Genomic DNA, 27,892 nt, shown 5'->3' with positions numbered 1-27,892 from the left:
GCAGCGATGGCGGCGGCGGCGGCGGCGGCGGCGGCGGCAGCGGCGCGCTCGCTTCCCTCGCCTGGCTCGTGCTCGGCATCGCTGTCGGCCTCGCGCTGGGCTCGCGCCGCTAGGGGGAGGGGCGGGGGGGCGGTCGGCGAGCGGGAGGTCTCCCATGCCGTCGGGTCCCGCTGGCTTTGCATCAGCCTTAGGCGCGGGCGGTGTCCTAGAGCCGGGGGAGCGGAGAGAGAACCGCGCCGCAGAGATTTGGTCGCGGTAGTCAGAGGCATCATTCTCAGAGGTGTGAGCTGTGAGGTCTCGAGACAGCTGGAGCGGCGCTGCTGCTGTTGAGAGGTTTTGGAGAGCCGAGAGGAGAAGTTATCGTTGAGTATTGACATGAGTATTGTCGCGGCACGACTCGGGACACGTCGCTCGGGGCAAAAGGAACATATACCACGTGAGACCAGTCCCAGGGAGTGCGCGCAACCGCAAGGGCCGCCGCATCGGTCGCTGCACCTTGGCAAACACTGTGACAGCCCCCGAGTCCCCGACACACGGTCTCACGACACTCTGACACATCTCTGAGAGGCACTCGCACATGCCCAGCGCTGACGGCGGCGGAGAGAGGAAAGACGCGGAATGCAGCGCTACGTGAGCATGCGGGGGAGGCCACGTTACATGGGATGCGTTCAGTATTCGCCACCGCGTCAAAGGGGCGGTCGAGCGGCCAGGCGTGTGGCGAGGCGTTGGGAGCGATCGTCGCAAGCAGCGCAAGGCCCTGACGAGAGGATATCGCTTGCGACGGTCTCGCGCGCACGATTCGTCGTGCGTGCGAATTGAACTGGAGTTCCGCCTTGAATGAGTATCCATACGACTGGGAGGCTGAACGGACACGTAAAAGACTTTCCGCCGGGACGGTGCTCAAGCATTAGCGCAGCACCAGGTCGCTGCTTGGTCGCTGCATTGCATTGGCGCAGACGCGGAGGGCTTCGAGCGGGTTGCCTACACGCTTCGGGCGACAAACTTTCTGCATCGGGATAGGGATTGGCGAGGAGCGAGCCGCTGCTGCCGCGGCCGCCGCAGCGTGTGCGCTCAGGCGGTGCTCTTGACAGCAATACCGACGATCAGCGAGCATGTACCAGCTTCCCCCGCTCACCAGTTGGCTGGTGCAGTAGGCGCACTGCATTTGCTACGTGCGTGGTCCAGAGGTCTCGGCCACTGGTGGCCCGGAAGGTGGAAGCGGGAGTCGCGTGGGAAACACAAATGACGAATTTCGACGTGTATTTTATTTTTGCCTTCCGGATATAATGATGATGAAATTCTGTAAAAACCTGACCGACCCCGTTGGGCCACGGGAAAGGGAAGCAGAGTTCCGCAACGTATTCACGGGCGTCTCAGCAATTGGCCGGTCCGGTCGACAAAATTTACCGCCGACGGTCAAAAATTGGAGTTCTTTGCTCGCCCAAAACGGCAACAAAAACAAAAATTGCTGAAAACGGCGAAGCGAGTCCGGGCGGGGCGCTACTGCGCGCCCCGGGCAGCGCCCAGAGGCGCCGCGGGTTTCTGTGCCGGCGGCTGGCCTCTGCCGGGCGTCCCGCCCTGTCGTCGGCGCCGTGTGGCTCGTGCGGAAATGACGAGGTCCTGTCCTTTCGCGTGAAAGAAGAAACCGCGTCACCCGCCGCTGCTGCGCCACTGGGTGTCGCCGCCTGGGTGTCCAAGCACGCTGCTGCTGCTGCCGTGCGTATTGCAACATGGTGGCCGAGAGGCCCATCGACGCGGACGCGGCGCTCGCGCTCCTCGCGCCCGACGAGAAGGCCCGGGTCCGCGACTTTGTCCTCGGCGCTCCGGAGGATCGTGAGCTGCTGAGCGGCTCTGCGCCTATCCACACGTTCCTCGATTGCTTCGTCTGTTGGTCGGGAGACAGTAACCGCGCGCTGCTGGCGGAGGGGCGCAGCCTGCGGCAGGTCGTGTCTGTCATCCGGAGACTCGGCGGGATGCAGGCCGCGGCGCTGCGCGTGCCCTGGCTGCTCTCGGCCGTGAGCCTCTCCGAAGCGCTCTCGTTCGCGCGCCTCGCGCGCGGCGCCCGCATCTTTGCTCGGCACGCCACGGCCGCGGAGGCCGTCTCGCTCACCTTTGCCGCCGCATCGCCGTGCGAGGAGTCGGCGCGCTACTCGATCGAGGAGGGCCAGCACCGGGCGATCGCCGCGGCGTGGGTGCTTACCGGCGGAGGCGAGAGCGAGCCGAACGCGAGCCTCCCGCGGCGGGTGCCCTACCTACGCGGGGTCAACCTCCGCAAAGGGGCCGTGGAGGGCGGCGACTTTTGGAGACTCGGGCCCGCGGGCAGCGCCGCGCTCGGAGGGAGCGGGGTCATGCTGCCGTGCGCCGGCCTGCTGCTGGCGACGTGTCTATGCCGGCGGCGAGTGCGCGGCAAGAGTCGAGCGAAGCGAGCAAGCTGACACATTCTGGTATCGCCGAGGAGAATTGTTAGTGGCTTATTGCACGCAACGACCGCCGTGCCGCCGGTTTCTCTCCGCTTTCTCGTTTCGTTCTCCTTAGTTAGGCTGGGCTAAAGATTTTCACTGAGAGCTTTGGTCTGTTATCCATTTCAGCAGGCGGTATTGGTCCGGACCGTTATGTAGTGGCGCCAGTTATAATATATCCGACCCCGAAGAGGAGGCTCTCTCTCTCCTCTCTGCTGTCTCTGCGCACGACCGACAGACCCTCTCTGATGCATCTCTGTCTCTCGCGTCTCGGCTGTCGGCTCGACTCTCAGAGACATACAGTCACACGACTCGTCTGTCGTCTCTCTGACACACCACACACACACCTACTACGCACACACACGCCGCACACACCTCACACGCCGACGCCACACCCACACCGGGAGGCGGCACACACGGACACATAAGGGACACACGAATCGATACACTCTATCTAAGACACATGCGATATGCTTGGACAACGTAGAGCCGTACTCACAGAAATTGTTGTACACGAGAGAGTCGTGACGACACGGCTCTTTTTGGACACAAACGAACGGCACTGAGGGCCACGTGCTGTGGCTCAAGATCGGACTCACGACGCGGCCGGCCGGCGTCGATGCCCTCCATCTGACCAGCGCTAGCGGACTGACCGAGGGCAACCAAGCCGTTTCCTGGCCGCCCCCCCCTCCAGCCGGAGTGGGAGTCGCCCTAGCTCGCGCGCGTATTGCGCGACCACGCCATCCGGCACGTTGACCACGAGTTCTCTTCCGACAGTTCTTCGAGCGGATCGAGCCAGAAAGCCGTCTGCCGCGTCGATAGCTTCGCCAGACACGTCTGGGGCTCATTCGAACACATGGGAGGCCCGGTCTCAGAGGCGGGAGCCTCCTGCTCAGGGAGCGTCCCCGTGCTGTTGTGAGGCCAAGTGACGCACCTCGGCGAATCGGGCAGCGTCGGTCCCTCAAGCACAGCGTCGACGTATGCCTCAAGCACACCCAGCGCCTCGAGCTCGTCTCTGTCTTTGATCCAGCCGCGCAGCTCGGGCGAGCTGACTCCAAACTCGCGGCACGTCGGGCTGATGCGATACCAGACTGGGCGGGCAAGTGCGGCGCGGACTGCACGGAGCTTGAACCGAGCGGTGTGAGAGTCACGCTCCGCCGCCGTGTCGGTCGTGGGCACGCACGGGTCGAGGCCGCACTGAGTCGCCATCGTGTGTTTCGCAAGGGGTGGGCCGGGTGGGCCGGGTCGAGGCCAAAGGCGATCGGAGGGCGTGTCATCATTCGCACCTCCTTGATTGCATGGGAGGAACGCCCTCTGCAAAGGGCCCCTCCGTACTTCGACGCGGCTGCCCGCGTAGAGGAGGTAGAGAGGGAGAGGTTGTATTGAGAAATGCGTCCTTCTTGCGGTACGAACCGAAGAGAGACCCTCAGCCTGTGCTCGAGCTCGACTCCTCCCTTTAAGCAACCCTTTTCTCAGTACGTTTACGAACATTACAAAAACAATCGAACATTCCCGCAAACCAGACGTGCGGGGCTTTCTTTCTTGGTCAAAACAATTAATCATCAGACCGCATGTCTGGTTTGACGTTCCCCCCCCTTCACTCCTTTTTCGGCGCGGGCTTCACAGCGGAGTCTCCGTCGCTCATGCCCCGTGTCTTCATCGGCGTCCCACTTCGTGCCTTGCCCGAGGGCGGCTGCTTTTTCCTGGCTGGCGGCTGCCTTTCGTCGTGGACGCCGGCCGGCCCTGGCAGCCGTCCATGCTGTCACTGCTGCTGCCGGCTCTCGCTTCCACAAATGTGAGCCTCGCAGTCCTCACCTTGCAATCGAACGCGCGCTCCACTTCCGCCGAAACTTGCGCCGGCGACTTTGTCGATGACACGTGTTGGTTGCCAAAGCGAATGCAGGCGGTCGTTGCGGCCGCCCTGACCGCAGTGACGGACTTCAACTCGCGGGCCGCTACTGCTCTACCCGTGCTTGGGACCTTGGCTGGGTGCGACAAGCAGCTTCAGTTCCGGCTGCTCGACAGCGGCGGCACAGTTGCCAAGTCAGTCCAGGGGTTGGGAGACTTGTCGTCTGGCACAGATGTGGTCATCGGAGCCGTTCGTAGCGATGTCTCCGCCACCACCGCGGCCATCACCGGCGCTCTCGACATCCCTCAAATTTCGTACTGGTCACAGTCGACCGATCTGTCCGACACCTTCTACCCTCGCTTTATGAGGACCATACCCTCGCAACTTGCGCCCGCTTCTGACCTCTGTTCCTTTTGGAAGGATGAACTCAAGGTATCGACAGTGGCCGTACTCTATGCGCAGACCGCGTACGGCCGCGCCTACGAGGAAGCAGCAAAAGCAGAGTGCCAGAGCCTCGGGTTGACGTTCGTCAGCAAAGAGTTCTCCGAAGATGAATCGACCCGCGAAGAGTCGATCCGGGACGCCGTGCAAAGTCTGAGCAGCAGCGGGGCCAAGGCAGTGCTAGTTCTCACTTTGGGAACGAACCTTGGCCTCATCGTAGAGACTGCGCTGAACACCAGTCTGCTCCGACCCGGTACTTCTTGGGTCTTCTCTGACATTTTGCCTGTCGATGTCTTTTCCGATACCTTTTCCGAATTAAGCGAGGAGGCGAAGGCCGCGCTGAACGGCAGCCTGCAAATCAAGGCGGTCGGTGCAACCGACAACAACCCACAGTGGGCCCATTTTGCCAACGAGCGCTGGCCGGAGCTCCAGCCCGGAGACTTCAACCAGTTCCTGCCCGCCGATTGGCAGATCCGCGACGACTTCTTCAGAACCGTCGATCCTAACACGAGTGCCGTGCTACGCGAGGGCGGCACCTTTGCTTACGATGCTGTTATAGCTGCAGGGCTGTTGTCGTGCCGAGTGGCTCCGACGGGCCCGCTGCCGGCGTCATTTGGCACGCAGTTCTGGGAGGCCAAGCAGAACCTCTCGTTCGACGGCCTTTCGGGGCGCGTTGAGTTCGACGAGAAGGGCGACAGGAGCAACCCGAACGTGCAGCTGTTCAACCTGCTTGACCAAGGTGGCTTCTCTGAGAAGTACGTAGCGCAATTCAACAACGGCACATGGGTCTGGGAGGGCGGATCGCGCGAGAGCAGCGGCGTGATCTACAACTTTGGCGTGGTGGAACCGCCTGTTGAAGCGCCGCCAGCCCCGCCGCCGCCTTCTGAACCGTCACTGTACAACCATGAGGGCAGGTGCGGGCCGGGATACCCGGGCCTCGCTGGCAACGCCATCGGCGAGTGCGACCCCAACAGCGACATCGACTACTGCTGCTCGCCCTATGGCTGGTGCGGCAGCACAGAGGCTCACTGTCAGTGCGACGGCTGCATCGACTACCGCCCGTGCTACGACGAGGCGGTGTGCGCTGGCGGCGTGTGTCCCACGCTTCCTCCCGGGTACTCAGGCCCGTGCGGCTCTGGGGACGAGCCTCCCAAGGCGCGCCTGCCCTACCGGCCTCTCTCCCTCTCTGCTCCCCCCTTTACCACGCCCATTTCCGGCGTGCAGGCGAGCGTCGCTGTGACGGTCGACTTCGAGTGCGGCGACGCCACTGCGGCAGCCATCGATACTCTCACGGGAGAGCTCGAGTTCATGGTCGAACGGGGCCAGTCATTGCCGCCACCGCGCCCGATGATCGCTACTGTGCACGTACTGCCAGCCGAGGGCGACGCCTTCACCCAGTGCACTATGCAGGCTTCCGCGGCCAATAACGCCACCACCCACAGCGCGATCGCCCCACTCCCATTCCTTCGCTGCGTCTCTGCGAGTGCTGATTGCGAGGCGATTACCTTGGGCGAGGACGCCATCGGCGCGTGCGATCCTGAGGCGTACGGCATCGACGGCGACGAGCTGCGTCGCTGCATCAGGGAGAAAGGCGGCGGTGGCGGCGGCCGCAGTCTGCGTGACAATGCGATCCGATCCGCAGCTGATAGCGGTAAATGCGCCCTGTCGGTCAACACGAGCGGTGTGCGCATCGTGCCTCCGTCGGCGCTTAAGGAGTTTGTGGACAACGGCGTGGACCTCCGCTACATCGGCTCGGTGGACGTCGATTGCTGCGGCGGTGGCGCGTGCAACGTGACGGACTGGGCATGCGAGGCGTACACGCACACGGAGAGGCTCGAGCGCAACTGCACGTACTCGAAGCTGGTGAACGAGCCCTGCTCCTCGGATCACGAGTGCAACTCCGAGGCGTGCACCGGTGGCTTCTGCTCCGTGCCGCCGCCCGTCGGCACTTGCCGCGACCCCGACGCGGACCCCGGCGCGACCAACCTCGACGGCCCCATTCTTAAGCCGAGTGTGCTCGACGTCCCCGACGGGGAGCTCCGCACCCCCTGCGGGCCCCGCTGCCCGGAGGGCGAGCTGTGCGCGGAGAATGAGACGCAGGTGACGCGGTGTAATGACGGCGAGTGCTGCGGAGCCGACGGCTACTGCGGCGGAGGCAGCTCATCGCTCAACCTCGAGACCGGCCTGTACCAGAACGCGCTCGGCATCGCCAGGTACTCATTCGTTCTCGCAGAGGCGTGTCACGAAAACTATGGCGACTGGCGCTATGTCGAGTGCCTATCGCCGGACAGCGACGATCTTCCCCGCAGTGTCCTAGCGGCCGTCTGCGCCGTGGCAGCGTGCGTCGTTCTGCTGCTGTGCCTGTACTGTTGCAGCTGCCTCTCCGTCAGCTGGCTCAGCTGGCTGCCGGTACCGCCGCTATCGCGCATCGCCGCGTCTCACGGCACGAGCCCGTGGACGCTGCTGCGCAGGCGAATCGCTCGGAGCGCTCCCGTACGCGCCTGCGTCGGATGCGCACGAGCGGTGCGGCGGGCGTGCAGCAGGGCTCGTACTGCGCCGTTGCTGCGCCCTAATGCCACGCGTCACGTCGTGTGGGAGCGAATCTGCCGCAGGGCGAACAAGGAGCCGACCGAGGGCCCGCCCGACGTCGAGCGGCTCCCATTTGTGGAGCAGCGCCTGTGGAGCTCGGTGCTGGAGCAGAAGCTGTGGGGGACGGCCGCGCGCGAGGCTGCGCAGCTTCGCGCGTGGCTCTACGTGACTCGGAACACGACGCCCTTCATCGAGGCGTGTGTCGAGAAGCTGGTATCGAGGTGCGGGACCGCGGCTTGCACTCAGCGCAGCGGCTGCTGCAATGACGGACGCCGGACTGACCATCCTGCTCACGCAGACCTCGAGGCGGGGCCGAGGCTGACGAGGATGTCATCGCTGGGCACCGTGCCCTTCGTCGAGCAGTCCCAGGTGTCACTGAACATGGGAGCCCTGCTTCGCTTCTGCCTCAGCGAGCAGGGCGCTGGGGGCCGCCAGCTGTGGGAAGAGTGGAAGCTCGCTCTCCGCGCCCTCCGCTCAAAGGAGAAGCATCGCGACGCGTCAGTCCACCGCGACTCTGCCTCGAGGCAGGCGGCGAGGGAGTCGTCCGAGCCAGTCGACTCTGAGCCCATCTCGGTGCACGAGTTCGCCTCCCTCCTGCTCTCGCCGTGCAACAGCGCCATCGAGCCTAGGCGCTCCCCCACGGACGCGACTGAGCCGCTCACCAGCTACTGGATCGATTCGTCGCACAATAGCTTCCTCGAGGGCGACCAGCTCACCTCCGCCGTGTCTGCCGACATGTACCGCCGCCTCCTGCTCTCGGGGACTCGCTGCCTCGAGATCGACTGCTGGGACCCGCGGTGGTGGGGCCAGGCGCGCGTCACGCACCGCATGATTGGCCCCACGCGCGGAGGCGTCCCTCTCCTCTGCGGAAGCGTCGCCTTCGGCGAGGTGGTCGCTGCGATCGCCGAGCACGCCTTCACCGCCAGCCCTCTGCCCGTGATTCTGAGCATCGAGATGCACTGCTCGGCGAAGCAGCAGAACAAGATCGCCAAGGAGCTCATCAACACGCTGGGCGACTTGCTCTCGCGCAGCGACCGCGTCGCGAGCACGCCCCTCCGCGAGCTGCGCCGAAAGGTGCTAATCAAGATGCGATTCGACAAGGGCGGCGTGACCACGGACCCGCTCCTCCGCTCGCTCGTCACGCTGCCCACGACCTCCATCGGCCGATCGCCGCCCGACGAGGACGACAGCGGCAGGCGGCTCGGTCGCACGGCGAGCTGGAAGGAGCTCCGCTGCAGCCGCCCCCTCCACCGTGGCGTCTGGGACTGGCTCCGCGGCGTGCCTCTCGACCGCACAAGAGGCGACGGCGACAGCGGAGCCACGCTGACGTCCGAGTCGCCCTTCGGGTCTCCGGGCTCGCCCGGCTTGCAGGTCGTCTCGTGGCTTGCGGAGGAGCCGGCGGGCGAGCCCCGCCGCGGTGTCGTGAGCTTGTCGGAGGAGCGGCTCGAGCGGCTGGCGAGCGAGCAGGGACGGTTGCTGCCCCTCACCGCCTCGCAGCTCGTGAGAACCTACCCCTCTCCGACTCGGTGGTGGTCGACCAACAACAACCCACTCGTGCGCGCCCGCCCTCGCTTCCACCACCTCGCTTAATCCCCCATATCCTCTCTAAGGACCGTTCTCCCTCCGCCACAGGTGGCGTGGCGCGCGGGTGTGCAGATGGTGGCGCTCAACCTGCAGACGAACGACTTGCCGGTGCACCTCCACGACGCCCTCTTTCACGGCAGCGGTGGCTACGTCCTCAAGCCCGCGGCGCTCCGTGCGCCCGATCGGGCGATCCAGCCCCCGACCCCAACCAACAGGGGCCCCGTGACCCCGGCTCGCGGTGGCTCTGGCGATGATCGGGTGTTGCGCGAGGGGGCTGGGCGGGGGAAGCTGTGGCCGCCGCCGCGGGAGGAGGTGCATCGAACGGAGCTGAAGGCTCCGCTGCTCCTTGCTGCCGCCCCGTTCAGCTCTCCCTCTCGTCAGCTCACCGAGCGACCCAACGCCGCGTAGGTCCTCTCCCTGCACCAGCTCCCGACGCGGGACGAGTGCCGGCCGCTGCTCGCCGAGCCCCACCACGCCGTCGTCTCGCACCTTAGCGATAGCCCCAATTCGCCCAGCGGGGCCAGCGCCAGCGTGTCGAGCCCGCGCGTCGCCGTCGAGCTGCACGCCATCGGAGGCTTCTGCGCGGTCGCACGCGAGCCGCAGCCGCCGCCCGAGGCGCAGGGCGTCACGCGGCTCACCACCGCGGTCGCGGAGGGCAACGGCCTCAACCCAACCTTTGACGAGACCTTCCACTGCCTCGCGGCCGAGCCTCACCAGACCATCCTCCGCGTTGTGGTGGAGGACGAGGGGCGGCTGGTGGCGTACGACACGGTGATGCTAGGTTCCCTGCGCTGCGGCTACCGCTGCCTGCACCTGCGCTCGCCAAGCGGCACGCGGATCGACTCGTGCTGCCTCCTGCTGCACATCTCTGTCTCCACCGAGCCAAACACCTACGGCACTGTCGATGAGCTGCGCAGCAGGGTGCATTCGCAGCGCTCGCTCATCAGCCAGCAGAGCCGCGACATCCACCAGCTGTCTGCAGAGCTCTCGCGGCTCGGAAGCCAGCCCTCGACGCCGGCGCTGTCGGACACCGCGGCGGCCCCCGCCGCTCGCTGGCCGTTGGAGCTAGCGCTGGATGCGGGCGTCAACGGGGCTCGCGCTGGCCGGCCGTCGCCGATCGCGCTGCCTCCCGGCGCCACGCTCACGGTCGGTCGCGACGCGTCGAGCGGCGTGGCCTTGTTCAAGACGCAGCACATCTCGCGCCAGCACGCCGTGCTCCACGTCGCCGCCGACGGTCGCAGCGTCCGGCTCGAAGACGTCTCGCGCAAGAACGGGTGCCGCGTGCAGCAGCCGGGAGGAGGTGGCGAGCCGGTCCTCCTGCAGTCTACGGCCGAGGAGGTGGCGAGCGCCCAGCTGCGCGAGGGCAGCGTGCTCACCTTTGGGCAGCCAGGTGATGACGAGGACGAGTTTCGCTACGTCATTCGCGCCGCCGGTACCGAGGACTCGCCTGCTTGGCACTCCAAGCGCGAGACGAGGCGTGCGATTGAGCTCAACCCGGTCAGGCCGAGTCCGCTCGCCCTCTCCTCATCTTGCCGGCACTCCCGCGGCTCCCATCTTCCCTCATCGTCGGACGAGCTCTCCCGCTCCCAGCCCTCGCGGCGCGAGCTCGATGCCCGCCAAGGCGGCCGGGAGGACGCTGCAGTGCCCGGCTGGTGGTTCTCCCCTTCCATCTCGAAGCCGTCCCCGCACGTCTCCCCTTCCATCTCGAAGCCGTCCCCGTACGCTCGCTCGTTGTGCAGCTGGCAGTCCCCGCTGCCGTCCGCGTCGGGCACATCACGCCGATCCTCGGCGTGCGACTCGCGCGGGCTGGGGGCAGCGGCTTCACCAAAGCCCGCTCTCGGATGGATCGAGCGCCTGCCCGCCCCCGACGAGGACAGTAATGGCTGCAGCAGCGATAGCGAGAACGATCCCGAGCCGCCTTCGCCGCCGCCATCGCTGCCGCCGCCATCGCTGCCAGGCTCCTCGTCATCGCCCTCGGTGCCGCCCGAGCGTCGGGGCTTCCCCTCTGGCCCGTCGCCGGCGAGGCCGCTCGCCTTCTACGCCGGCTCTGGCATCTCCCCCGCATCGGCGCCACAGAAGCGCCGCTGCGTGCACGGCCACTAAGGCGCCGCACCGAAAGGTGCCCGAGCGAGTCCCCATCGCTGTGCCCGAGAATAGATGCGCCATGCTGCTGTAGGATCCAATCATAGGGCCTTTCTTTAGCGCGCCTCTCTCGTGCATGAACATACATATGTCCATGTCCATGCACGTGCATGTGGACTAGGGTGGACACGCACCCTGGACCGGTGCGCGGTGGACGCAGAGTGTGTTGAAATTGTGATTTAGGCATGGAGACTACGTTTAGCCGTGTGCGCAATTTTGTAGCGACAGTGTGTTGATGTAGCTTAGTCTTGACACTTTTGTTTTGTTGACTAGTTCTCTCGTGTTTGTGGACATCATGACGTCTTCTGTATAAAACAAAAAAACAACGACACGACCCAGCCTAGAGAGCTAGACAACTTCATTACCAGACAAGGTGACAGCACATACCTCGCAAACTCACCACTCAAAGGGCCCCTGTGGCAGCGACTCGACATACAACCGCATCCAAAATGCGGGCGCCACCTCTGGGGCATCACTCTCGTCCACATCCATGTCGCAGGATCGATACACAGGGGTCCGCGGCGCAGGCAGGGCCGGCGGCGCCAGGTGTTCGGCATAGAGGTAGGCGATTTGCGATAGGCGGTGGGCGTTAGGCGAGCGCAGCGCCAAGCTGAGGAGCGTGGAGTGTCCCCGCGCCTCCTCGGTCACAAAGTTGACGAGCTCGCAGGATTCATTGTGCAGCAGGAGGGTGGCGGGTGTCCGCCCAAAGCTCGTGCAGCCGCCCAGCAGCGGCGCCTGCGCCTTGAGCACAATCACCTCGCCCGGCCGCGCCTTGGAGGCCGACAGAGCAGCGAGCTCTCGCAGCGGCGCTCGCGGCGAGAAGCGTCCAAGCGCGTACCGCAGGCCCGAGCCGCAGTCGGCTGAGCCACGCAAGCCAGCGGCCGGGTCGCCAAGGTTGATGTCGACGAACCGCGTGCCGCGCAGCGCCCGCTGCCACGTCTCCATCACACGCCAGTTCTGAGCGGTGAGGGACCAGGGAGCACAGCGAGAAGGGAGCACCGACGCCATACACTTTTCGATACTTTCCAGGGGGAAGACAACCGAATGGTGCCCGATGGGTGGCTTGTGGCCGCTTTGTGTATCTCGAGACCTCGAGAGAAGGCCGCCCGCAAGAGGGCCCAAGTCAAGAATTGGCTTTCTTTTGGCGGGCAAGGTGGCTTGCGAAAAGAGGGGGAAAACCAATCTGCGGTCAGCTACAACTATCAACCCGCGCGGGTGGGAGCGGGCATTCACACTATGTTCCTGAGATAATTTGGCGATTATATCCATAAGCGATAAGGGATTTCATCCCTTTTTGGTTTGGAGATCCGTGTTTTGGTTTCGGTTTTGGGTAAAACGTATACAGCTGACGCGATGCGGCCTCTGCCTAGCTTCCTGCTTCTATGCGCGAGCTACGGCGGGACCGCTATCGAGTATGGCTTATCCTCCGGCCAGTCTGGCCTCGACTATTGCATCGCCGAGGCCGACACCACCAGCGACATGACAGCATCGACCACCATGGCAGCTCCAACGTGTACGCTACCATGGTGGACAAGTCTTGCACCCTATATGTCAGCCACCACCTGGGCGCCTGGCGTGTGCGAGCACAACCCCAGTCGAGCCGAAGGACCTGAACAATGGGTCCAGTCGGTCTCTTCGAGCACGTTCGAGCCTGCCATTTGCATCGACAATCCATTTCTGAAAGTTTTGTCGATAAATTGGAATGTGGGTCAGAACACTTTGAGGACACGTGCGCCTCGCCCCACACGACCTCTCAGGCTATAGAGCACATGCCACAGCCAGGCCACAGCCTGCCCCTGAGGCGTCATTCACTCACGGCGGCCACTTTGATTTTCCGCCCCTTCGCAGTCAGCTCATGCACATGTACATGTCATGCACATGTACATGTGCACCCATGCCCCAAGAGTCAACTCGGCTCGACGGCTTTAACCATCGTGGGGCACGGACCTTCTGCGACAACCCAGCCCCCTAGTAGGCGGTGCGGAGGCGAGGCGAGTCGAGACGGCGAAACGCGAGGCGGCTGCGCGCGACGGGGCGACGGGGCGGGCAGCTCCACGGCAGACGGCGGCGCCAGCAGAGGCACTGCGGCCGTCAGATGAGAAGCCGGAGGTGGCGGAGCGGCTGTCCGTCGCTGAGTCGCTCACTCACGAGGCGGAGGTTGCAGCTGCTGCGCGTGTGGCGGAGGCTGAGGAGGCAGTTGAGGCCCGGGCGGTGGCGGGGACTAGGGATGGAGGAGCGGATGCGGGACGACTAGCGGCCACTGCTATGGCAACGGAGGCAGCTGTCGCGGTGGCGAGGGCCTTGGAGGCTGCGTCGGTCGCCGAGACAGAGGCGTGCGAGGCGGACGTGGCGGCAAAGGTGGCGGCAGCGTCGAGGGTGGCGAGGGCGGCGGTGGCGGCGGCGGTCCTGGCCGCTGCCTCCAAGACTAAATTGCAGGCGCTGAGGGCGGCCGCAGCGTCGTCAGCCGCGGCGAGGGAGGAGGCGGAGGCAGCGCATGCGGCTGCACTGCGCGAGGCTCGGGCGCCGGAGCGGCCTGCAGCTCCCCTGCCGTTCAGGCTGCGGCGCATCTGCGATGCGCTCGGGTTGGAACCGGGGCCAAACTTGCCCGCGACGGTACGGAATGCGGCAGCGGTGCTGGGCATCACCCCCGTCGGGTCGGGTTTGTTGGGCAAGGTGAAGCAGCTCGAGGATTACCTCGGGCTGCAACCTGCTGCCTGAGACCAGTCTGGGTTTTGTCCGTGCCGCGCATGAAATCCCGCATCCTCAGTACGTATCTTGGGAATTGTACGTTGCAAATTCGTCACGCGGGGGCTGAAAATTCTTTTTGCGAGAAATGCTTGGCTCGCTCCTGCTTTTGGCCGCGCCTCTCGTAGCGCTGCGCTCGCTACGGCTGTCCCAGCCATCGATACTGCCGGCCGTGTCCCCTCGCCACGCCACCGCTGCCGCGACATTGGCGGCCGCCGCCGGCGGCGGCGGCGGCCCGACCGACACGCAGTCGGCCGCCCTCGCAACAGCGCAGCCGTCGCCGGCGCTGCAGCCACGCGAGGTGATCGAGACGGTCATGTGCGCGCTGCATAGACGGAATCAGGACACGCCGTACGCGCGCTTCGGCTCCGAGGTCGCCATGCGCTTCCTGTCGCCCGACAGCCCGGCGTCGCAGCGCAGCCTCGAGCAGTTTGCAGACTACCTCTCGCAGGAGTGGTACCGGCCGCTGGTCGAGTGGAGCGAGATGCGGTGGGACGGCGACCTCGTCCTCCTCGGCAACGGCGCCGAGGCCTACCAGCAGGCGGGGGTGCGCTCCTCTCCGACAGCAGCGTGGGTCAGCATCCGGTGGATCCTCGCCCGGGTCCTTGCCGAGGGAGGGCACGAGGAGTGGCGTGTGGCGACGGTCTTCGTGCAGGAGCCCGACTCGACGCAGAGCGACGACCTTGAGGCGGCCGCCCTCGCGCTGCCCGCCGAGGCTGCCGCCGCGATCAGCCGCTGGCGGAAGCGGCAGATGGCAGAGCCGCGCGCCTGATCACACGGCAAGCAGCGGACGGCGCCTCTTCACGGCGTCGGGCGTGTGAGTAGGCGGAGCAGCGGCTCTCGCCCGCGGACGTGGTCGAGAAGGTGATGCGCGCGCTGCGCACGCCGGACGAGCCCCACCCGCTGCACGGGTGCGAGGTTGCGATCCGGTACTGCTCGCCGTCAAACGCGGCGTCGCGCCTCTCGCCGCAGGGCTTCGAGGCGTACTTGCGCGAGCCGTGGTACGCGATCATGACCGAGTGGGACGAGCTGCAGGTCGAGCGCGAGCAGCCCGAGGCCGTCGACCCAGACGGGTCGGTCGTGCTGCAGGACGCGCTCGTCCGGCGGAGCGGCGACGAGTCGTGGACGGTGGTGACCTGGCAGCTCTCGCTGCACAGCGGCACGTGGCTGACCGACAGCCTCACCATCACAGAGTGACAGGCGCCCCAGGGCGGCGGCTCGGGTGCCACCGCTGCCTCTCTGCTCTATGTGAAGCGATACAGTACACCAGACAAAGACTTACGGCAACGGAACTTTTCCAAATGGACCGACAGTAGTACACACCGGCCTCGCTCTCCTGCGAGGTGCGAGCGCGCTGCGTCCTGGGACCCACGCCGCGATAGCATGTGACAGTTGACACGCGATGCGTGTTCCCTCTCGCTCAGCTCTTGCTGTGTTCTGTGTACGTCAGACCCCATCCGCACCCTCGCACCCCTCGCTCCGCCGCGGGCTGCCAGCGAGCGCCTCAAAGCAGGCAACCCCTGCGATTCTCGAGCTGTGCGAGCCGCTCGAGCATCTCCAGCTCCTCGCCCGGTGGCCAAGGCGCGGACTGCGGCTCCGAGAGCGTGAGCGGCGGGCGCTGCTTCTGTCCCACCACGAGCGTCGCTCGGCGCTTAACCGGCGGTTCGATGGCGCGAGAGCGCGACGCCTCCGAGGCGCAAGCCCCGTCGGCGGCGAAGAGGGGGCCCGTATCGGACGGGGCGCTGTCGGACGTGGCTGTCGAAGCGCCGTCGTCCATCCGATCGGCCTCGTCGATGGCGACCTCCGCGCTGCTGGCGCGGCCGGAGGGTGCCGAGGACGACTCGAGGTCCATCGGCTCGTGGGGCGACGACGCTGCGGCGGCGGCGGCGGCGGCATCGGCGGATGCAGCGCCGCCGCCGGCGGCGTCGGCGGCGGCGGATGCAGCGGCGGCGGCGGCAATGGCGGCGAAGGAATCGAGCAAACCAAAGCGATCGGGCTCGACGCCGGCTGCCGCTTTGGCTTGCTTGAGCGACGAGTAGCGCTTGCCGCGCGGGTCGATGTAGCACTTGATGACGCGCGTGGTCGCCTTGCCTTCGACAAGCACCTCGCGCCGCCTCGAGAGCAGCCGCCAGCCTTCGCCCAGCTCCGGGAAGGCCGCGCCGCTCGTCCACGCAGCGGGAGGCGCAGCGGGCGCGGCGGGAGGCGCGGCGGGCGGGCCGCCGAGCTCGCCGACGCCGAGGAGATCACCGAGCTCGCCGAGCATGTTGATGCCGCCGCCAAAGCTGCCGCCTCCGGGACCGCAGGTGGGGTCTGGCACGCCGCCGCCAGCGGCCGGCACGGCGGGCGCGGCGGGCGCGGCGGAGGACGACCGCAGCTTCGCCTTGGCGACCGCCACCGCCGCCATCACCGCGGTGGGGAAGACGCCGAGGTACGTCAGCCGCATGCGATGCCCGTCGTGCAGGCTCACCTGCGCGACAAACTTGAGTCTGCCGCAGTCCTCGCGGCGGGAGACACCCAGGTAGCCCGTGGAGCTCTTGCCGTCAGTCTTGAGCTTCCTCGGCCCCCCGCCTCTTGAGGACAGGTGCAGCCGGTAGCCCTCGGACTCCGTCACCAGCCCAGCCGCCGCCTCGCCCTCCTCCCCGCCCTCCGCCTCCGCCCCAGCCTTTCCACTCGCAGGGGCGTCCTCCCCGCCCTCCGCCGCTCCTCCGGCCGTTCCACTCGCAGTGGCCTGCTCCCCGCCCTCCGCTCCTCCAGCCGCGCCACTCGCGGCGGCGGGTGCGGCGCCCCCATCGCCTCCGCCGCCGTCTCCGCCTCCGCCGCCGCCTCCGCTTCTGCCGCCGCCTCCGCCTCCGCCGCCGCCGCCGGCGTTCAGGACCTTGCGGGCCGGCGGTGGCGCCGGCGGCTTGCGCTTCTCCTCCTTGCAGTCGGTGCTGGAGGGGGGGGGGGGGGGGAGGGGGAATCCAAGCGGGGGGGGGCGGGAGCGAAGGTGTGAAAGGGGGAAGGCGCACCAGTGGAAGAACAGATAACTTTTGGTTGAGTACACGCCGCGCCGCTCGAGCATCGCCGTCGTTGCTGCCGCCGCCGCCGTCCGCACCGCGTTCCCGGCGGTGTAGGCGTCGGGCGAACAGTCGAAGCAGTACGTGAGTGGGCAGGTCATGCTGGGAGCGGGAGGGGGCGGGTGAGGGAAGGGGTGAGAACGAGAGGGGGAGGGGTGGGGGATGGCGCGCTGGGGACGCCGCACCAGTGGAACAGCTGGCCTCCGACTTGCGACGACTTGCGGTCGCACTCCCAGCACGAGTGCCACGGGCAGTGCCACGTCCCCTTCGGGACCGCGCTCAGGCCCACGCACGCGAGGTGGTACATGCGTGGGCAGACGGTGCACTCGAGGAGCTCGCCGCCGTCGCCGCAAGCGAAGCAAAAGTCGTCGTGCTGCAGCGCGACGCGCGCCTTGCCTGGCTGGTGCAGCTTCGCGGGTGGCGAGAAGCGGTCGGGCGCGGCTGCCTTGCGCTTCCGCCCCTCGCGGGGCGCCTCCACCGTCTCGGTCGCCGACGCCGCAGCCTTGGCGGAAGCCAGTTCTGCGCGCGCCTTGACGGCCGCGGCTGCCTGCGCCTGCGCGTTTGCCGGATCGGCGAGGTAGACTGCGACCTTTGCGTCGATGCCCGCAACGGTGGCCTTGGGGAGAGACGGCCGCTCTCGCCACGTCAGCCACGCGGAGAAGGACTCCTTCTTGATGTCGAGCAGGCGGTAGAGCTGCGCCTGGCCCACCCCGCGCGCGACCATCAGCTGCTTGATTTCGGTCACGAGCTCCGAGTGGTCGCGGGACGCCGCTGCAGGCTGCCACTCGGACGCCACGGCCTCTGACTCCGCCGCCAAAACCTTTGCCGCCGACGCCTCGAGGCGCAGCCGCTCCGCCTCGGCAGCCGCCGCCTCGGCAGCCGCCGCCTGCTCCGCCGCAATCCTCGCCCCCTCAGCCGCCGCCTCGGCAGCCGCCGCCTCGGCCGCCGCCGCCTCTGCCGTGTCCTTGGTGTCTTGGCACCGCGGCGCGTCGCTCGATGCCGCCCCCTCCTCCCCGGCCTCGTCGACATTGTCCACCTCGTCCTTGACGTTGGCGGGCTTGGCGGCGTCGAGCAGCGCGTCGTACTCGTCGGCGGTGAGCGGAGGCGCCTCCTCCGCCGTGGGGTCAAAGACGGCCTGCGCGGAGAGGGAGGAAGGGGTGAGGGCGGCGGTGAGGGCGGCGGCGAGGGCGGCGGCGAGGGCGGCGGTGAGGGCGGCTGTCTTGAGTGCAGGCAGGCAGTGGGGAGGAGAGGGCGGCGAGGAGGGAGAGAGGGTGGCAGAGGGCGCCTCGGCGCCGTGCGAGAGCATCTTGTACAGCTCCGCCATCGACAGCTTGCCCAAGTCGCTCGAGTCGTCGCCCTCGTCGAGGAGCGCCACGCCGGCGCCGCCCTCGCCCTCCTTCTTGATGACGAGCGCGTCGAGTAGCAGCTTCTGGCGCGCGCGGCGCAGCACGCGCTCCTCGAAGCTCGACGGGGAGATGAGCCGGTAGATCTTGACTTGCTTCGTCTGGCCGATGCGGTGCGCGCGGTCCTGCGCCTGCAGGTCCACCTGCGGGTTGTAGCACCTGCAAGAGCGCGGAGGAGGTTCGGAGGAGCCGCCGTGTGGCTGCGCGAGGAGGGGCGAGGTCTCGCACGTGTCGTACAGAACCACCACGTCGGCGGTGGCGAGGTTGATCCCCTGCCCGCCGGCGCGCGTCGAGATGAGGTACAGAAAGGCGCTCGAGCCGTCCTCGTTGAAGGAGCGCATGTCCATCTCTCGCGCGATGCGGTTGGTGGTGCCGTCGAGCCGGAAGTAGGCCGAGCCTACGCGGGACATGTCGCGGACGCGTCACGGACGCGCCACGGTTCGGACGCCGGTGTGCAGTCGCGGTCCGCGCCAAGGTCGCCCCACCGGTAGCGCGCGTACTCCTCGAGGACGTCGAGCGACAGCGTGTACTGCGAGAAGATGAGCGCGCGGCTGCCCGCCGCCTTGCACCGGCGGAGGAGTCGGTCGAGCATGGCGAGCTTGCCTATGACGGGACGGAGCCGCGGGCGTCTTGGGACGTGCCCCACCGTGTCGGAGGCCCACGGGCGGAGAGTTCTGCCGGACGAGGCCACGAGGCTCTCTCCAGTCAGCCCTCGCAGCGCGGCCTCGTCCTGCCGCGCCGCCGCCGACAGGTGCGAGTTGTCTGTCGGCGGGAGCTTGATGAAGGACGAGCCCGCAGCGGCGGCGTGCTTGGCGGCGGCGGCGGCGCGGTCGCGGTCGAGGGTGAGCGCGATGGCCTTGGGGTGGTTCACGACCTTCTGCAGCTGCATCAGCCGAGACTGCAGCTGCGCGAGCGAGAGCAAGCCGTCGCCGTCAGCAGCACTGCTGCTGCCGCCGCCGCCGCCGCGGGTCACCGACCCGAGTAGCTGGCGGTACCACGAGCGCTGCAGCGGCGTGAGCGGCGGCTTGAGCACGAACTCGACCTTTGGGAGCAGCGACGTCTCGACCTCGGACTTGACTCGCCGGACCTGCAGGGACGGCGCGCGGGACGCTTTTTTTTTTGTGCCACCCTTCCCCCCCCCCCCCCCCGCCTCCGACGCGGCGCGGCGCACCATCATGCTCTCGAGGAGCGCGCGGGCCTGCGCGACGGCGGAGCGGTCGAGGTTGCCTGTGTGGGACACGTCATGGACTTGTCACGGACATGTCCAGGAAGTGTCGGCGGAGCGGTCGCGGTTGCCGTCGTCGAGCCCGACGGAGGCGGCGGCGTCGAACGCGGAGGAGGAGAGGGTGTTTGGGATGACGTATGCGAGGAGCGCCCAGAGCTCGTGCAGGTTGTTTTGGAGGGGCGTGCCGGTGAGGAGGAGGCGGAACGGGATGGGCAGCCGCGCGAGGCTGGCGCAGAGCGAGGATGCCTCGTTCTTGAGGCGGTGGCCCTCGTCGATGGTGACGGTGTGGAAGAGGAAGGCCTCGGAGAAGAAGGCCTCCTCGGCGCGCAGCGTGTCGTACGTCGTCAGGTAGACGTCGTACTCGGCCTGCAGCACCGCCGGCGACGACAGTAGCCGCTCCCGCTCGCTCGCGGAGCCGTGCACCTTGACAAAGGAGAGCTGCGGCGTGAAGCGCTTGAGCTCGTTGGCCCAGTTCTGCAGCACGGCGAGCGGCGTGATGACGAGGTGAGGGCCCGGCAGCTTCGCCGCCTTGAGCGCGGAGAGGAAGGCGAGCGTCTGGATCGTCTTGCCGAGCCCCATCTCGTCGCCGAGGATGCCGCCCGTGCCGAGCGAGTACTGGCGCAGCAGCCAGTTGACGCCGTCGACCTGGTAGGGCCGGAGCGTCGCCTGGATGAAGGGCTCGCGCGGGCCGAGCACGATCGGCTTGGACTGCGCGGCGAGCACCGCCTCGCCGCCCGCCGTGAGCTTGGCGAGAGCGTCCGGCGTCACAAAGGGAGCGATCGCGGTGCGAGACTTCTCGAAGAAGCCCGCAGCACGCGAGCGGAGCGAACGGTGGACAGCGCGCACAGCGGTGATGCGTGATTGGTGCGAGGACGACCGACTGTGCGAGCCCTCGCAGCCGGTGCAACGCCACTCCTTGAGATTCTCGGGCCACGCCCGAAGGCCCGCGCAGTTAAGGTGGTACTTGGCCTTGCAGCCTCGGCACTTGATCAGGTCGTCGTGCGACTCGGCGTCGCCGCGGCACACGGCACACCAGTCGTGAATTCGCGCCGCCATTAGTGCGATGGCCAGTAGATGCGCGCGCGAGCTGAGGAAAAGAATTCTTGAGCTAAGCCTCTGAGGAAAAGAATTTTGGAAAACAATACAGGTTCCTCTCGAGGAAAAGCGTCCGCTGGGACCTCCTGAATCTTACCGCGACTTGGTCTCACTTGATAACACCCTGCTCATCCGACATTACTCCCCGCGAGGCCTGCTCTGTCCTCACCTCTGGCGCTCCCGCAACGGCGGCTGCAGCTCGGAGGCTTTCGAGGAGTTTGCCACTCGCCGCGGGCGCTTCGGCGGATGCGGCCGCGGCGGGTGCGGCCGCCGCGGGCTCGCAGCGGGCGCGCGCGAGCGAGAGGTTGTGGCGCAAGCCGTCGACGTACGGCACGATGGCCGACGAGAGCAGCTCCTGCGCACAGGGCCAGGCCAGGTAAACGCCTCCGCACCCTCGTCTCCACGCCCTCTCTCTCGCCTCTCGGACGTCCCACCTGCGCGCGGGACACGAGCGGCGCGCACCGCCCCTCGAGCTCTCCCGCGGAGAGCGGCGGCGGCGGCGGCGTGGAGACAACCTCGAGCCGCCGCAGCGCGAGCGCGAGCTTGTCCTCGCAGTCCGACACTGAGAGCTTCGTCTCGACGACAGCGGAGCGGAGCCTCGCCGCCTCCTCCGCGCACTCGCCGCCGCCGCCGCCGCCGCTGCCGCCGCCGCCGCCTTGGCGGCTGAGCGCCCGGATGGCGCGGCACAGCCTCGCCCAGTCGGGCAGTGCCTGCTCACGCCGCACGGTGTGAAGAGACGCCGTCCACACGCGGCACAGCTCTGCCGCGTCGCTGGCGCAAGGCTGCCGGACATCGGCACCAGCCAGCATCCTCGAGGGCGAGGCCTGAGGAGCAGGGGAGGCGCGCCAGCCTAAGAGGTCCGCCCTAGCCTTCCCAGCGAGGAGGGTGCCAAATCTGTGTGGGTGGGTGGAGGGAGAGAGGCGGCGTTGAATTCGCGCGTCCTACCGCCAGCACCTTCGGCGAGCTCTGCCCGGACCAGCTCGGCCTGGTCGGCGAGGAGGCCTGCCGCTCCGCCAGCCTCCTCGTCGGCGCCACCCGCGTCCGCCATCGCGCGCAGCGCCTCACGAACGGCCGCGCGCACGGCCGCTGGAGCCAGGGCTGCTGCGCTGGCGCTGCACGCGCGCTGCTCGAGGTCATGGCGCTGGCGCAGGCGGCGCGCCTCGTTATGTGCGTGCCGCGCCTCGCTCTCTAGCCGCTCGACCTCTCGCTCGAGCGAAGTCGTGCGTGCCTGCAGTCGTGTGGAGACGGTTGGCGTGACGGTGGCCGGCGACCACGGCTCGCTTGGGTGCTGCGGTGACCTGCGCGCGCGATGCCGCTCCGGCGATCTGCTGGTGCTGCTGCGTGACGTAGAGGAGGACGAGCGACAGGACGACCACCATGCCCGAGGTGGGCCGCAGCATGTGTCGGTTGTGTTCGCCGGTGAGGAAGTTGGCGGAGTTGGCGGGCCGCAGCCACTGACAGCCGACACACGTGGTGAGCTGTGGTGGCGGGCCAGAATATTCCAGCGGCCCCGTTTCGTTCACGTGTGTCTCGCTCTGCAGGCACCGATGGTCCCCCTGGGGGCCGAATCGGTTTTCTCGATTTTCAGAAAGTGCCGGCCCGGGGCCCGCTCTTCTCGGGGCCCGCTCTTCTCCCTCGCTTCAACGAGATGGCGGACGAGACGACTGCGGTCGTGCCGCACGGGGACCGGCGGCTGCGCGCGTGCATGGTCACCGGGCTCGTAAAGACGGAGGAGCAGGCGGGCGCCCCTTCGCGCACGCGCCACCGCACATACACACCCGCGCTCACAACCGCCGTGCGCTCGCCTGCAGTGGGTGCGAGATGGGAACGAGAACGTGCCGTTTCTGCTGTCACCGAACGAGCGGGAGATTGTCTTCGAGGTCACGTCGCCCAACTTTGACGGCCTGGTGGCGATGATGAAGCCGGACGAGTCGTGGGTCGCGCGCTGGCAGGGCATCACGGCGTTCGTCCCGGGGTGCTACGCGCTGCGGGTGCGAGGGACGCTGCCGGAGCAGCACCGACAGACGCTCGAGGAGAACGGCGCCAGATACCACAATCTCGACGACACATCCGCGATGAGGCCGGAGTAGCACATGTGCATGTGCATGTGCATGTGCATGTGCATGTGCATGTGCATGTGCATGTGCATGTGCATGTCGCGTATAGATAGAGCTTGTCGCTCGTCGCGGAGTAGGTTTTACAGCAAGGTTTTTGGCAAGAAATCACACCCGCTGCGGACGACTGCCACACGCCTCCCCAAGCTGCTTTCTACATTCTACCCGCGGCGTCACCAAGACCCACCAAGAGGGCCACTTTACGTACAGGTATACTCTCCTGTCTCTCCCCGCGCGGTCGCCCCCCGGAGCTCTCTCGCGCAGTCTCTCGGCCTTCAGAGTGTTCAGTCGTCGCCGCGCCCGTACTGGGCCTCCAGCCGCGCGCGCAGCCGCAGCGCGTTGAGGAGCGTCGCCCACTGGCCGAGAGCGCGGCGGCGCAGCTTGCGCGACAGCTTGTCCTCCTCGGCCTCGGCGATGCCCGCCGCCGCCTCGACCAGCAGGGGCGCGGCCTCCTCGCACACGATCACCCCGTCGAACCGCGGCACCGACCGGCCGTCGCGAAAGTCGAAGCCGACCATCGCGGGCGCGCAATCGACGCCCAGCTTCTTGGCGGCAGCCGCGACGTGCGGCGCCCTGAGCCACTTTGTGCCGAGCGGCAGGTGCTTCTCGGACCACATCTCGACGTGCCCCCGCTCCGACCGAGGTACCACCCCGCCGATCGCCGCGGGAGGCTCGTAGGCGTACGTCTGCCACTCTGCGTACAGATCGAGCGCCCCCTCGCCGCCACCGCCCTCCGCCCCGCACCCACCCTCCCCCTCCGCCGGCTCGCCCTCCCCGTCGCACTCCTCGCCTCCGTCACCTCCGCCTCCGCCTCTGCCGCCGCCGTCCGCACTCCGCCGCCCGCCGCCCGCAATCGGCGCCTTGCCCCCGCGAGCCGCGCCCCAAGGCGGGCCTCCCCCTCTGCCCCTGCCGCCGCCGCCCCTGCCGCCGCCGCCCCCGCGGCCGCCGCCCCTGCCGCCGCCGCCCCCGCCTCCGCCGCCCTTTGGGACGCGCTTGAGCGGCGCCTGCGCCGGCAGGAGGCAGCGCGCTTGCCGGAACCATCGCTCCTACCAGTGGGGAGGCTCGAAGGTTACGGCGCCGGGAAGCCTCCTTCCCCTGACCTTCTCGGGGCCGCCGTTCCTCGGTCATCAGCCGCACGACGGAGGCGCGCGGGTAGACCCTCTCCCCCTTGAAGAGGCCGACGAACGGCGTGTCGGACGGGTGCAGCACCTCATACCTAGTCGGGGCACTCCGCCGTCCGGTGGCACTCAGCAAGTATCGGGGTCGGGTGCAGCGCCTCGCACCGGCCCAAGTCGCGCTCGAGCACGTAGTGCGCGTCCTGCACACCGGGGGCGCGGGCCGTGAGCAGGAGGGGGGGAGAAGCGGGCCAGCGTCTCGCTGCAGGCGGATCCTTCTTGAAGGCGGCGAGCGACGACGGCATCGGCTGCGACCTCAGCCGAGACCGCACCTCGGCCGCCTCGGCGGCGGCGGCTGCAGCGGCGGCCGAGGTGGACGGCCCCGCGTGGCTCGCGGCGGGGGCGGCGGCGTCGGGCGGCAAGTCTGCAGTGAGGTCGACGGGGTCGCGACTCGTTGCGCCGCGAGCCAGCGCCTCCCGCTCCTCTGCCCGCCCCTCCTCTCCGCCGCCGGCTCGCGCCTCTGCGCCGGCGCCGCCTCGCCGACTGAGGGCGAGCGCCGCCTCCCACCACTCGTGCGACGTGCGGACGGCGCGGCAGGCGGCGTAGTCAGGCACGTACCGCACCGTGACGTCGACGGCGGACTCGTCCTCGCCTACGGGGAGGGGGGCGGCGCCCGTGGTCAGGCCCGCGGTGAGAGACCACCGGAGGGGCCACCCACCCTCTCGCCCCAGCCTGCCCACCCCTCACACCCACACCCACACCCCGCGGTGCGCACCGAAGCCGACGATGTACGCGCGCGCGGCGAGGGCGCGGCCAGACACGCGCGCGGAGAGGATGGCCTCGGGAGTGTCGACGGCGGGGGCGCTCGGCTTGAAGAAGGGGTCCAGGGCGACCCACCGACCCTCGCGCGGGAGATACACCTGGAAAGGGGGGCGGGGGGGGCGCCGCGCTGAGAAGCGCTGAGAGGCGCAGCCCGCCAAATCTGCTCTCCCGGGGCGGCGGCGGCGCGCCTCGGCCCAGCACGGAACCTGGTGCGGAGGCTTGGCCGTCCTCACCGCCCCCGAAGCGGCCTTCCCGCCGCCGCCGGCCGCCTTGGGCTTGGGCTTGGGCGGCGGCTTGCGCGGCGGCGGCTGCAGCGCGACCACCAGCCTCGCCGTCAGCCCGCGGCTGCGGAGGAGGCCGAGAACGACTAGCAGCTGTTGCGTCGCTGTCGCGCGGCGCGTCGCCAGCGCCTCCTGCAGCGAGCCGCGCGCGACGTCGCTCTCGCCACCGCCGCCGCCGCCGCCCGTCCTCGTGCTGCTGCTGCCGCCACCCCCGCTGCTGCTGCTGCTGCCGCCGCCGCCGCTGCTGCTGCTGCTGCCACCGCCGCTGCTGCTGCTGCCGCCGCCGCCGCTGCTGCTGCCTCCGACACGCTCCAAGTTGCCGCGCAAGAGGGCGAGGTTGGCTCCGGCGTCCGTGCGCACCCTCCACCTGCCGAGCTTGGAGTCGAAACGGACGACGGTCGCCTCGCGCCTGCCGCCGCCGGACGCGGACGCGTGGTGAGGCGAGTGAGGGGGGGGAGGCGGCGGGGCGGGGGAGCGAGCAGGAGGGCGGAGAACGGAAGGGGGAGAGGGGAGGGCGCGAAGGCGCGAGGGCGTGAGGGCGTGAGGGCGTGAGGGCGGGTGCACCCGTTCAGCTCCGGCTTGGAGGAGATGCCAACCACGCGCACGCGCTGCTGCGGAGCGAGCTCCTACAGCCGAGAGGAGCCCCCCAAGTGCAGCCGAGAGGCAGACGCTGCTGCTCAGCCCGCCCCTCGCGCCTCCGCTTCCCCCTCCGCCTCCCTCCCCTCCCCGCCGCCGCTCCCACCGGCGGTGCCGCCGCCGCCAGCCTCGGCGGGCCGCAGCAGCGCCGCTGCGTGCGCCTCGTGCGCCAGCTCCGCCTGTCCAAGCCAAAGCGCAGCCTCGTGAGGCGGTCGCTCTTCCGAGACGCGCGCACCCGCTGGTGGCGATAGAGGGCGAGGGCTCGGTGGCGGTGGCGACGGCGGCGGCGGGCTCGGCGGTGGCGGGCCGGGAGGCGCTGGCGAGGGTGGCGGCGGGCTGGGCGGCGGTGAGAGGGCGAGGGCGCGGAGGCGGGAGGGTGGGAAACGGCGCGCGCGCCAGCCGCTCACGCAGCGCCGAGCCGCGCCCGGGAGGAGGAACGAACGCCGCGGCCGCCCCCGCCGCGACTCGTGGCGCGCGGCTCAGCTCCGCCTCGACGGCGCCCACCTTTTGGACAAAGCTGGCGGACGCGTCGTGGACGTATCGCGGACAGCTGCCCCTCTGCCTCAGCCGCTGACCGCCGCCGCCGCCCAGTCTGGCGCGCCGGGCTCGCGGCCGAGGTGCAGCAGCGAGAGGAGCAGCCACCGCCGCTCGATGAGCCGCACCGGCCCTGCGGCGCCGTCGCCGCCTGCAGGCGTGGGCGTGTCGCGGGCGCGTGTCGCGGGCTTGTCGCGGGCGTGTCGCGGGCGTGTCGGGACTGGCGCGCCCGTGGTTCCGGCTGCTGGGCAGTGCGGGGTGCGGCGCGTGCCGTGCGTCGCGGCGTCGAAGCAGGAGGGCAGCCACGCGAGGATGCGGCGGAGGCCGGCGAGGTCGAGCCGCCGCGGCGCCGAGGCAAGCGCGAGGTCGGGCGGGAGGAGCGAGAGGAGGAGCGAGTGCAACAGCGGCTCCGACGCCTGCAGGCGCGAGACGCGGCGATGGGCCGAGTGAGCACCGTCGCTCTCGCGGCTGCAGACGGCCTCCGCGCTGCGACGGCACCTGCTGCGAGAGCTGCACGCCGTGCGCCAGCCAGCACTGCAGCGCCACTCGGTGCACCACCTCAAACGCCTAGGCAAGAGACTTCCGGGAGGGTCGAGGTACGGCCTCGACGAGGCGATACCGACGCAGCCTCCTGTCGTGCACCTCGCGCCGGCGCTGCCCCTCTTGACGCTCCGCCTGCTTCGCCGCCTTGAGCAGCAGCCGCTGCCTCCGCTCCTCCTCCGCTGAGAGGATCGTCTTCAGACCGGGATCTGCCGCCGCAGGTGCGCCCACGGGTCCACCGGGCCGGTCCTCGGCGTCGAGCATCAAGGTGAGGTTCCCAGTCGGCATCATCAATGTGTGGGCGGCGTCCGGCGCAGGGGCGACGCCATCCGCACCGCCGGCGTCCTCCCACATGTCTTCATCGTCGACCTCGTCCTCTATGTCCTCTCCGTCCTCTCCGCCCGCCTCCTCGCCACCCTCGTATGCACCCGTTTGCTCTCCGGAGAGCAGCCAGGTGGACGCATCCAGGCGTTGCCGCTTGACGCCCGAGTCGACGAGACTCATGCACTACTGCTAGAACACTCTTCACTCACAACGCTACGGCGCATCGAGCGGCAGCAGAGTGGATAAAGAATTTCCGAGGCCGCTGGTTAAAGAAATCCTTTTGCACTTAGGCGGAGAACGACGAGAGTGGGACGACCGCGAGGTGGCATGGAGGTTGCAGCGAGAATTGGTGAGAAACTGCGAAGAGAGATAAGGCAGACGCCCAAGGGTGGGCGACGGCTAGCGCACCACACTCCTCTCCTTAAAATCCCTGTGTGGTGGTGGCGGCGGCGTGCCGTCCTCCCATCCCTCTCTTCGACTGTCTGTTTTCTTTCTTTCTCTCTTTGATTCGCACCATCGCCCATCGGGCAGATTTTGTATACCGAGGCGGTGCCCGGTGCCGAGCGTAGGCGATGCCCGCAGGTCGGACCGTAAGACAGCAATGTAGGTTTGTACAGTGCTCAAACTTTACCGGTATGAGACTGGTATTTGGCGATATTTTGATTAGTTTTGGAGTGGTATGGTATAGTGGTATGCGAAAGTGGTATGCGGGGTTTTCAGTAGTTGTAGCGGCTGTCGGTGTGGTCCCGGGGGCGAAACCATGCAAAAGTGCGGGTATTACCCGGGTATACCCGGGTTTTTCCAGGTATACCCGCAAAATACCCGGTATTTTGCCGATTTTGCCGATTTTGCCACCAAGAAGGCACTCCGACTCGCTTTGATTTCCGTGAGGCAACTGGTATCCCGTACCACTTTTTGATTAGTGCAGGCCTTGGGTT

General features: G+C 68.0%; 7 protein-coding genes across 7 annotated transcripts; 2 read left to right on the top strand and 5 right to left on the bottom strand.

Annotated features, from left to right (window-relative positions):
* Positions 1-187: 187 nt before the first annotated feature.
* On the bottom strand, positions 188-1,221 carry EMIHUDRAFT_454818 (hypothetical protein; the record flags this gene model as incomplete). The annotated part of the gene is made up of 4 exons (XM_005790000.1): positions 920-1,221; positions 658-757; positions 496-587; positions 188-205 (listed from the first exon to the last, which is right to left on the bottom strand). The coding sequence occupies exons 1-4, from the start codon at positions 1,163-1,165 to the stop codon at positions 188-190; spliced, it is 456 nt and encodes a 151-aa protein (XP_005790057.1). The 5' UTR covers positions 1,166-1,221.
* A 10,239-nt stretch (positions 1,222-11,460) lies between these two features.
* On the bottom strand, positions 11,461-12,072 carry EMIHUDRAFT_109662 (hypothetical protein; the record flags this gene model as incomplete). Its single annotated transcript, XM_005789999.1, has 1 exon — positions 11,461-12,072. The coding sequence occupies one exon, from the start codon at positions 12,070-12,072 to the stop codon at positions 11,461-11,463; it is 612 nt and encodes a 203-aa protein (XP_005790056.1).
* Positions 12,073-12,417: 345 nt separating this feature from the next.
* Positions 12,418-14,581, top strand: EMIHUDRAFT_225181 (hypothetical protein; the record flags this gene model as incomplete). The annotated part of the gene is made up of 4 exons (XM_005789998.1): positions 12,418-12,577; positions 13,040-13,380; positions 13,501-13,737; positions 14,153-14,581. 4 exons carry the CDS (start codon positions 12,418-12,420, stop codon positions 14,579-14,581), a joined length of 1,167 nt encoding a protein of 388 aa, XP_005790055.1.
* Positions 14,582-15,313: 732 nt separating this feature from the next.
* EMIHUDRAFT_225179 (hypothetical protein) lies at positions 15,314-20,549 on the bottom strand (the record flags this gene model as incomplete). The annotated part of the gene is made up of 10 exons (XM_005789997.1): positions 15,314-15,649; positions 15,812-15,971; positions 16,179-16,364; positions 17,051-17,700; positions 17,902-18,000; positions 18,241-18,427; positions 18,497-18,665; positions 18,695-19,166; positions 19,242-19,355; positions 19,581-20,549. 10 exons carry the CDS (start codon positions 20,547-20,549, stop codon positions 15,314-15,316), a joined length of 3,342 nt encoding a protein of 1,113 aa, XP_005790054.1.
* Positions 20,550-20,697: 148 nt separating this feature from the next.
* On the bottom strand, positions 20,698-21,988 carry EMIHUDRAFT_225178 (hypothetical protein; the record flags this gene model as incomplete). The annotated part of the gene is made up of 6 exons (XM_005789996.1): positions 20,698-20,742; positions 20,914-20,943; positions 21,023-21,185; positions 21,388-21,412; positions 21,543-21,816; positions 21,887-21,988. 6 exons carry the CDS (start codon positions 21,986-21,988, stop codon positions 20,698-20,700), a joined length of 639 nt encoding a protein of 212 aa, XP_005790053.1.
* Positions 21,989-22,135: 147 nt separating this feature from the next.
* On the top strand, positions 22,136-22,678 carry EMIHUDRAFT_225177 (hypothetical protein; the record flags this gene model as incomplete). The annotated part of the gene is made up of 3 exons (XM_005789995.1): positions 22,136-22,159; positions 22,237-22,296; positions 22,400-22,678. 3 exons carry the CDS (start codon positions 22,136-22,138, stop codon positions 22,676-22,678), a joined length of 363 nt encoding a protein of 120 aa, XP_005790052.1.
* Positions 22,679-22,986: 308 nt separating this feature from the next.
* Positions 22,987-27,134, bottom strand: EMIHUDRAFT_225176 (hypothetical protein; the record flags this gene model as incomplete). The annotated part of the gene is made up of 10 exons (XM_005789994.1): positions 22,987-23,396; positions 23,803-23,918; positions 23,986-24,020; positions 24,258-24,469; positions 24,593-24,719; positions 24,846-24,966; positions 26,219-26,241; positions 26,312-26,506; positions 26,589-26,657; positions 26,733-27,134. The coding sequence occupies 10 exons, from the start codon at positions 27,132-27,134 to the stop codon at positions 22,987-22,989; spliced, it is 1,710 nt and encodes a 569-aa protein (XP_005790051.1).
* Between the last annotated feature and the right edge of the window lie 758 nt (positions 27,135-27,892).

Source organism: Emiliania huxleyi (genome assembly GCF_000372725.1).
Source record: "Emiliania huxleyi CCMP1516 chromosome Unknown EMIHUscaffold_123, whole genome shotgun sequence".
In the NCBI taxonomy this organism is placed as follows: domain Eukaryota; phylum Haptophyta; order Isochrysidales; family Noelaerhabdaceae; genus Emiliania; species Emiliania huxleyi.
This window is presented reverse-complemented; position numbering and strand designations above follow the sequence as displayed.